Consider the following 8,914-nt stretch of genomic DNA (forward strand, 5'->3'; position numbering starts at 1 on the left):
ATTAGTAGTTACATTCATTATGAAATTAAAAAAAATTAATTCCCGGACTCTAGTGAAAATTATCTAATTGCTATGTGAAAATAGTCTTAATTAACTAACAACGACAACAGCAGCGAAATTACAAAGATCTTCGTGATATCGTGCAGCTGAGAAGACAGTTATAAGTTTACGATTCGCAAAAAATGCATAACCAAATTCGACAACCTGTCAGATAGCAATTAATTAATTAATGATTGTACAAATAGAAGTCTGATCTAAACATTTTCATCTACAGTATCTCATAATTATTTTAATCGCATTAAATAGTAGCTGAATTAATGCTTTAAAATTTCAATGAAGCAAAGAAAAATAGAGTGTAAAAAATCTCATTTGAAATAAAAATGCTATCACAATTTTGATGCAATCAAATTAGTCAAAGCATAATTGTTTTGAAAATATTCTTTATAAACTATTCGTTTATTTTAGGGAATAACAAATTTATCCTAAAATAACCAATAAACATTCTGAATATATGAAATTTATTAAGACAAAAAAAAAAACGAAATAAACTGGTAAAAGAAAAAAGTACTTTCTAGTACTTAACGATATTTCCTATTACCTCCTCATGTCTTGTTCCTCAAATTTCAATCATTTGTGTCCAAACTTACAAGTTTTTATAGTTTCCACTAAAATTTATCTCCGTGATGCAATCCGGAAGCTTTGACGATTATTGCCGAAATACACAAATTTCAATGAACCAACAAACTTCGATTCCATATTAGTTAATAAAAATAATTATTTGAAATCATTTAAAAAACAATGATTTTATTTTAATAATGAATCACTGCTTTTGATGTTTTTTCTTTTGCATTTTTTCATTGTGTTTCTCAAATGCCTTAGCCACTATTAATGAATATTAATGTTTGGAACATGTTTGGCAATTATAAAATATATAATTTTAATTAATATCAAGGTGTCATCGGATCATTTAAAAGCTTAGATATTATTAGCTAAATCAAACAATCAACATTCCTTAAATTTTTCACTTTAGAATTCAAATTAATCGTTGAAAGATCCAATGTTAATGTGTCTTCAGCAAATTGTAACAAATACTGCTTTTGTGGATCAAACTAACTTCGTTGAAATTGCTGTGTTTTTCTCATTCGATTTCATATTCTTCCTATTGGTTTGTACTGTTAAAGCTCTTATCATGCTCCCTATCGTAATCACTTATAATTTAAATGGCTTTAATACTGAAGAAGATAAAAGGATCGTTAAAACTGTTCTATCGGCGGTCACATTGGAAATGGTCTGATAAATGATCGCATCTGTTTATTATTTTGTTTCTCCCATTTTTCCTTTTCTTCATTGCCTGCTTCTTTTTCGATGAATAAAATATAACATTTCAATACGATTGACTGATTGACGCTAGTTTATGGCTTATATTGATTATGTCGAACTGACTTCTGTCCCAGTGACTCATACATTTTGCTTTCGTGCATTGGTTTAGCTGCAAATTTGCCTTCAATTTTATTCGGATGTTTTTTTTTACATATTTTAAAAAAAAACGCAAATTTGCCTTCAATTTTATTCGAATGTTTTTTTTTTTTTACATATATATTTTAAATAATATCCATATTTAAAATGATATGGCCATACAGTACTGTTACTTTTGTTTCATTCTAATTTTCTCTTTCTTTCCTTCTTTTTCTTGCAATGTCAATAATGGAAAAAGTAGAAAAATGACTTTTTTTATCTGAAATAAATACGATTAGTTTATAATGTTAAAATTATTAAAGTTTTGTTCAAATTATTTTTAAATATGTAAATATTTGTAATTGAAAGAATATAAATGATGTGTGGGATGAAGCAAATTTATTTTTTAGTATCTTGTAAGTCAGCGAGTGGAGTCACTGCGTAATTAATTTATTTTATATAAAAAACATTTCATATAAATTCAAGTATTTCCGTAAGTGAAAAATTTTTGCGGTTAATTTAATATATCTTCTTTGATAAGTCTAATTCAAAATTAGTATGCTGGGTGTTCCTTTTATTATTAACGGTGAATTTGATTGATCTTTAAACTAATAATTTACGTCATTAATAAACTGCGTGGCGTAGGAAAATTTATTTGTCATCGTAAGAAATTGTCTTAAATAAAGAAAAAAAGCAACTAATAAATTTGATTGATTATTACATCATTTTATCATTTCTTCTATTTTCCAGGTTAAGAGACCAAAAATTTACAATTGAAAAAATGTTGGATGAAAATGAAGCAACTCAGAAGACTGAAATGGAGGAATCAAGAGTTAGTGTTAAATATTAATATAAATCTATATAATTTTGAATATATCAGAAGAAATAAATTTTCTTTTTGTTTATTTCCTAATTTTTTTCAATTTTTGTTTTTGATTTTTTTTATTTGCAATAATAATAGATAAATGACTTCTCTTCGCTACTTTTTTAAATTTTTTTTGAAGTAAACGTTGCTTTTTTGTATCTTTTAAACTTTTTCTTATTTCAATAGTCTTAATAATTTAAATTTTTAATAATAATGATTTTTGTATGTTACCATATAGATATATGGAATTTCTTAAATTTTATTTATCAATCAATTTTTCACCTTAAAAAAATTGGAATGAAAGAAAAAAATTTATGCATATTCAAATGTAATATCATAAGTCTATTGCATTACTAGATTTCATAATCATTATGATATATATTTTAGGAAAATTATATCATTGATAAATTAGATACTTTTTTTAGAAAATTATTAAAGGAAAGAAAAGTGGTAAACCACCAATAATGAAAGAAATGAATAAACCACCGCTTGTCAAAGAAATGTCCACTGAAAAAAAGGTAATACCATTTCTGTATATCTATATATTTTTTAAATAATCTCAAAAAAAAAAAAGATTTTTACACATTTTATTAAATTAATGATACTTTTTTTTCTCTCTCTCCACTAAATTTTAGCTAGTACTACGAGAATTAATCAAGAAACATCTATTGGCTGGTTCGACTCGAATGGAATATGAATTACCAGATTTGCATCAGTTATTAACAATGGCAAAAGCATCATTTCAAAAAGTTCCAACATTAATTGAAGTGCCATGCCCTGTTAATATTTGCGGTGATATTCATGGACAGTACGGTGATTTGATGCGTATTTTTGCTGTATGTTAATTTGATTTTTTTTCTTTTTCTTTTTAAATATTTTGTAGCTTTCTTCGTTTAAAACTTAATAATTTTTCAAATTAATATAAATTATCATTTTAATTTCTTCAAAAAAGAAATGAAGAATTATATATTATTAAAAATAAAATTTAGCTGTAATATCTAATTTAATGTAAATGTATATGTTTGATTTAAAATTTGTTTTTTCGCTTACATTTTACAATAATTTTCACTTCAAAATTTAATAATTTTTTTGAAATTGAAATAGATTATTTTAATTTTTCAATACAAAAAAGAAAGAAATTTTATATTATAAAAAAAAAAAAACGTTAAAATATCTGAATACAATGAAAAAATTATTGTGCCATAATTTTTTTCTCTTGCTATAAAATAATTTAATGTAAATTTTGTTTTCTTTGCTGTAACATGCTAATCCAAGTATTGAGTGTTTGTTAGGATTATTGAAATATTTAATGATTTGTGATCTATCCTAAGGATTTACAACTAAATAGCAATATTATAGAAAAAGAGGTTATAGTCTATATATTTGTTTCGCTTAAATTTTAAATTTCAAAATTTTACAATCAAATCTTTTCGCTTGTTTGTTTATACTTTTGGATAAATATTGCAATATTATTTTAGATTTTTTCATCATTTCAGAGTAGATTAGGAATTTGACAGTTAAGCTAATGTGAATTTTAAAACAAATATCAGTATAATATTGACATTTGTTTTAAAATTGACTTATTAATGACATTTTAATTGATTCCAATAATTGATATTAATTTATTTTGAAACTAATTTGTATAAAAATTTACATATTTAAAAAAATACATAATTTAGTCATGCGGTTTACCATTCAAAGTACGATATCTATTTTTGGGCGACTATGTTGATCGTGGGAGACATCCATTGGAAGTAATAGTGCTCCTTTTGGCATGCAAAATTCAATTCCCCAAATTTGTTTTTCTCTTACGTGGCAACCATGAATTATTTCATATTAATAAGTTTGTTTTTTTAAAAAAAAAGTTTTGTTTTCTTCTTAACAAACGAAACTAAAATAATTTATATAAGAAAATTATTTTTGAAATATAAATTATATGGAAAGTATCTTTTAATTTTATTTATTATTATTTTTTAATTAAAATTGCTTGTTTATTAGAAATTATTAATAATCAACAAAAATAAATGAAAACCTTCATTTTTGTTTTTTTTAGATCACTCTTTCTTTATTTATTGCAATAAGTAACTTTTCCGAAGAAATTCTTAATTTCTTGACAATAAATTAAAAATGTTTTCTTTCTAGTTATACAACAAAAGCGTACACACACATACACACAACATGAATTATCTCAATTAAAAAAAAAATTGAATTTAAAAATTAGGACATATGGTTTCGCAGCAGAAATCAGGACACGTTATCGTATTCAAGCTGATGCACAAGGTTTATATAATCATTTCAATGAAGTTTTTGCCGAAATGCCACTAGCAGCAATTGTTGCAGGCAAAATACTATGCATGCATGGTGGCTTATCACCAGAATTGAATTCTTTGAATGATATTAGAAATATTAAAAGGTTTTCTAAAATTTATCGTAAAAATACAAATTACAAGCAAAAATAATTTTTTTTTGAATGCTAAAAATCAATAAAAGTTTTAAAAATCACTGGGCAGTATTACTTCATATACTGACTACAGTTAATTAAAGCTTTGTTAATTATCCTTTTTCCTTTTTTTTTCTTTCATTAATTCTGAAATTATCTGAAATTTGCCAATATTTAAATGATAATCTATTATAAATGATAATATATATATATATAATAATTTATAACTAATTCAATTAATTAAAATTAATTTTTTTAATTCAATATTAAAATTAATTCGATTTCTAGCATAACTTTTTTAGGCCACTAAGAATGGTAAAGGGTTTAGCGCAGGATTTACTTTGGGCAGATCCGGAAACCGGTGCAAAAGGTTTCCAACGGAATCAAATTCGCGGTGTTTCATGGGTTTTTGGTGAAAATGCTGTGCATGAAAAGATCAAACAACTTGGCATTGATATGGTTATACGAGCACATCAAGTAATCATATTAATTATTTAGCATGTAAATTTTGTTTAATAAAAAGAAAAAAACTATTGTTCAATTTTCTGTTTTAGAAGGAATTAATATCGAAATTAATGCTATTATTTTATAATAGAGAAAAAGAAGACATACATCTGTCTCTTATTTATTTATTTTTAATTATTGTTAATTAATTAGATCCTTACATATTACGTAGGAATATTTAACTAATTAATAAATTCAATCGATTCAAAAACTGTTAATAGTTGTTCAGATATTATTAACTTAATATTTAATTTTATTTGCAAAAATTTTTTTCTTTTTTCTTTCTTTTACTTTTCTTTCATTTTTTTTTGTCTTAATAAATTTCATATATTCAGAATGTTTATTGGTTATTTTAGGATAAATTTGTTATTCCCTAAAATAAACGAATAGTTTATAAAGAATATTTTCAAAACAATTATGCTTTGACTAATTTGATTGCATCAAAATTGTGATAGCATTTTTATTTCAAATGAGATTTTTTACACTCTATTTTTCTTTGCTTCATTGAAATTTTAAAGCATTAATTCAGCTACTATTTAATGCGATTAAAATAATTATGAGATACTGTAGATGAAAATGTTTAGATCAGACTTCTATTTGTACAATCATTAATTAATTAATTGCTATCTGACAGGTTGTCGAATTTGGTTATGCATTTTTTGCGAATCGTAAACTTATAACTGTCTTCTCAGCTGCACGATATCACGAAGATCTTTGTAATTTCGCTGCTGTTGTCGTTGTTAGTTAATTAAGACTATTTTCACATAGCAATTAGATAATTTTCACTAGAGTCCGGGAATTAATTTTTTTTTAATTTCATAATGAATGTAACTACTAATTTTATTTAATGTTTTTGTTGTTGTTTTTTATTTGTTATTATTATTATTGGTGCTATTAATGTTAAACCATTTCTTAATTGATTGAATTATAACAAATATTAATGAAATGTTTTAAGTACATTTAAGCATACAATAATATTATTATTATTATTATCGTAATTATAAATTTATGCTGAAATATGGCTTACAAGTTTGAAATATAGGTCGCAAAAAAAAGAAAAAGATAACAAAAATTTTTAGTAGAAAATGTAGTAATTGCAAATATAGGTGTTTTCATCAAAAGAATTTTTTTGGAGAAGAAGAAGCATTTGAAAATTCTGAAGAAAGCAAACGCAAAACATTATTATTTATGGTTACAGATAGATAGCCATTTGGAATTATCATTTCTACAACTTAAGCCAAGCGAATATGAACAACAACGAAAGAAAAGCTTGTACCAACGGCAGATGTTGAAGATGATTTAGAGGATGATAAAATTTAAATAAGTACAAGAGAATTAATTGAACAAATTAGTGATGAATTGAAACATAATGCTAATTGTATGACACTGTCGCAAATTTTAACATTAAATGTTAACAATGCTTAATATAGTAATCCATTGATGCCTTTTACAATTCATCGTAATGACTTTTGATCTAATATCATTTCATATATTATAAGCATCGATCATGTATGTCTATTGCAACTCATTATAGTAGCCACTTATCATAATGTCTAGAAAACCCACTGTACTTTCTTTTGTTATATCCTTTCAATTCATTGTAATATCCATTGTAGTTAACTTAATGTCATGTCTAGACAATTTATCTTTTGTACAAAATTGTCTAATTATAAACCACTCCTACATCTTAATATATGTAATGTAAGATATAATTGCTATATAAGGGTCACCCTTGTTAAAAGATTTTAATATATGTGCAATTTGTTGCCAAGAACCAGACGATTTCAATTTCAATTGTTCTCTATCAACTTATTGTCTTATTACTTCTGCTAATAAAGAAATTGGTTTATTTCTCTGTTACTCCATGCATTTACACCTACATTTAATCAACCTCCCTGCGATCAAAAACCTCTCCCAAAATTAATAATTAAACAATTAAATCTTCCACGACAAAATTTTTGGTGTCACGAACCAGAAATGTCTGCAACTGTAGTACTCAGCGCACGACTGGCAGAAGAAAAATTGGAAGCTTTTCTCAAAGAAGTCCAAGAAATGGATCTTACGCTTTTGGAGCAAATGTTAACCGAGAAGAAACCTGTCAACAAGATTCATTGAAAAAAAAAATAATGCGTCTCAAGTTGCATATTGACACATTTGAGACTAACTGGATCCAATACATACAGGTTTCCAACAACGAATAGAAAACAAGAGGAAGACAAATACGTCAAAATGTTCGAAGATAAAAGAGGTATTTTGAACTTAATAAGTAAAGGCAAAGAAATCATCATAACCTTAAGTATGTATATGAATGACTCAGAGTTAGTAATCCAGTCAAATAGCCCCTTACCCAACTGTTAACTTACCTCAACTACCACTGCCTACCTTCAGTGGTAATCCTAAAATGAGTGGAGAGGATTGTGGAGCAGCTTTGAAGCTGCAGTCCATTTACAAAAAATACCAAACATCCAAAAATTAAATTATTTAATTGCATGTCTAAAGGGAGATGCCTTATTGGCTGTTAGAGGTTATGATATAACCTCAGAAAATTACGATGTGATACGAAAAGTCCTTATTGAAAAATTTGGGCAATCACATATCATTAAAAAGTCGCTCTACAATGAGTCATATTCCGTCAAGAAGAATGATCGACAATGGAAGATAACAGTTGAAGCTACTGAAAGAGTACTTCGACAACTTGAAGCAATGGGTGAAAATCTCGAACAATCCAGTATTAAAATTATCATTGAAAATAAACTGCCTGTCTGTATTTTGAACAGAGTGTATCAACAAAAGGAACAAAAAATATGGTCAGTAGCTAAGCTAAGACAATTCTTAGCAAAACTGATCCAAAGAAACGGAGAAGTTATAAGAAGCCAATTCTTTGGCAAAGAGAATCTAAAAATAAAATTGGTCCATGAACTAATCATCGATATTTTACAGAATAAACTTTGGCTCTAACTGTTAATAACACCGCAAATACATAGAAAAAGATTAGCAAAACTCAAAGACCATATGCTTTTTGCAATAGGAACCACTGAGATAATGAATGTCAAATTTATCCTAATCTAGAACGAAGAATACAACGACTGAAAGAAAACAACGCTTGTCTAAATTGTCTTCAACCAGGACATACGACAATCAATTGCAAAACAAGAAAGCATGTATGTTTTTATTGCAAAGGTCACCATAATACTACATTATGCTGCACTAAGCATAACGATCAAGCACAATCAGTAGAGCCAATCGAAGAAGATCGAAAAACGACAAAGGAATTAATTCAATAATAAAGCATTCGAAAGGAAAAGACAGAGAAGTCTTGCTTTTTAGCAAAGAAGTTGAAGAAATTAATTTAGATATGCCAGAGGTTTCAAATAAAATTATAGTTTTATTTGGTAGTGGTGCTCAAAGCAATGCGTATAACGAAGAAACTAGCAAAAAGATTACATTTAGAAGATATTAATTATGAACAAGTGACATTCGCGAGATTCGGCAATAGAAATTCTCAAACATCGCTTTTTGCTAAAGTGTAATTGGAATAAAAACGATAGAAGAAAACTACATCCGATATTTCGACTCTGTTCCCATTAACAGAGGAAATTAGCAGTTGAAAACGGCTGATCTAATTATTGGAGTTGGCTATTTCTTCAAGT

The 8,914-nt window shown here is 26.3% G+C and overlaps 2 protein-coding genes across 3 annotated transcripts; both read left to right on the forward strand.

Annotated features, from left to right (window-relative positions):
* Positions 1-2,236: 2,236 nt before the first annotated feature.
* Positions 2,237-6,567, forward strand: Bm2347 (Ser/Thr protein phosphatase family protein; the record flags this gene model as incomplete). Of its 2 annotated transcripts, XM_043082911.1 has the most annotated exons (8): positions 2,237-2,287; positions 2,746-2,838; positions 2,956-3,156; positions 4,000-4,163; positions 4,542-4,733; positions 5,063-5,237; positions 5,899-6,003; positions 6,463-6,567. In XM_043082911.1, 8 exons carry the CDS (start codon positions 2,237-2,239, stop codon positions 6,565-6,567), a joined length of 1,086 nt encoding a protein of 361 aa, XP_042938845.1. The 2 variants fall into 2 exon arrangements, with proteins under 2 accessions (XP_042938845.1, XP_042938846.1); XM_043082912.1 differs by lacking the exon at positions 4,542-4,733.
* Positions 6,568-7,241: 674 nt separating this feature from the next.
* Positions 7,242-8,548, forward strand: Bm17148 (Uncharacterized protein; the record flags this gene model as incomplete). The annotated part of the gene is made up of 3 exons (XM_043082913.1): positions 7,242-7,361; positions 7,764-7,992; positions 8,334-8,548. The coding sequence occupies 3 exons, from the start codon at positions 7,242-7,244 to the stop codon at positions 8,546-8,548; spliced, it is 564 nt and encodes a 187-aa protein (XP_042938847.1).
* Between the last annotated feature and the right edge of the window lie 366 nt (positions 8,549-8,914).

Source organism: Brugia malayi (assembly GCF_000002995.4).
Source record: "Brugia malayi strain FR3 genome assembly, contig: Bm_024, whole genome shotgun sequence".
Taxonomy (NCBI): domain Eukaryota; kingdom Metazoa; phylum Nematoda; class Chromadorea; order Rhabditida; family Onchocercidae; genus Brugia; species Brugia malayi.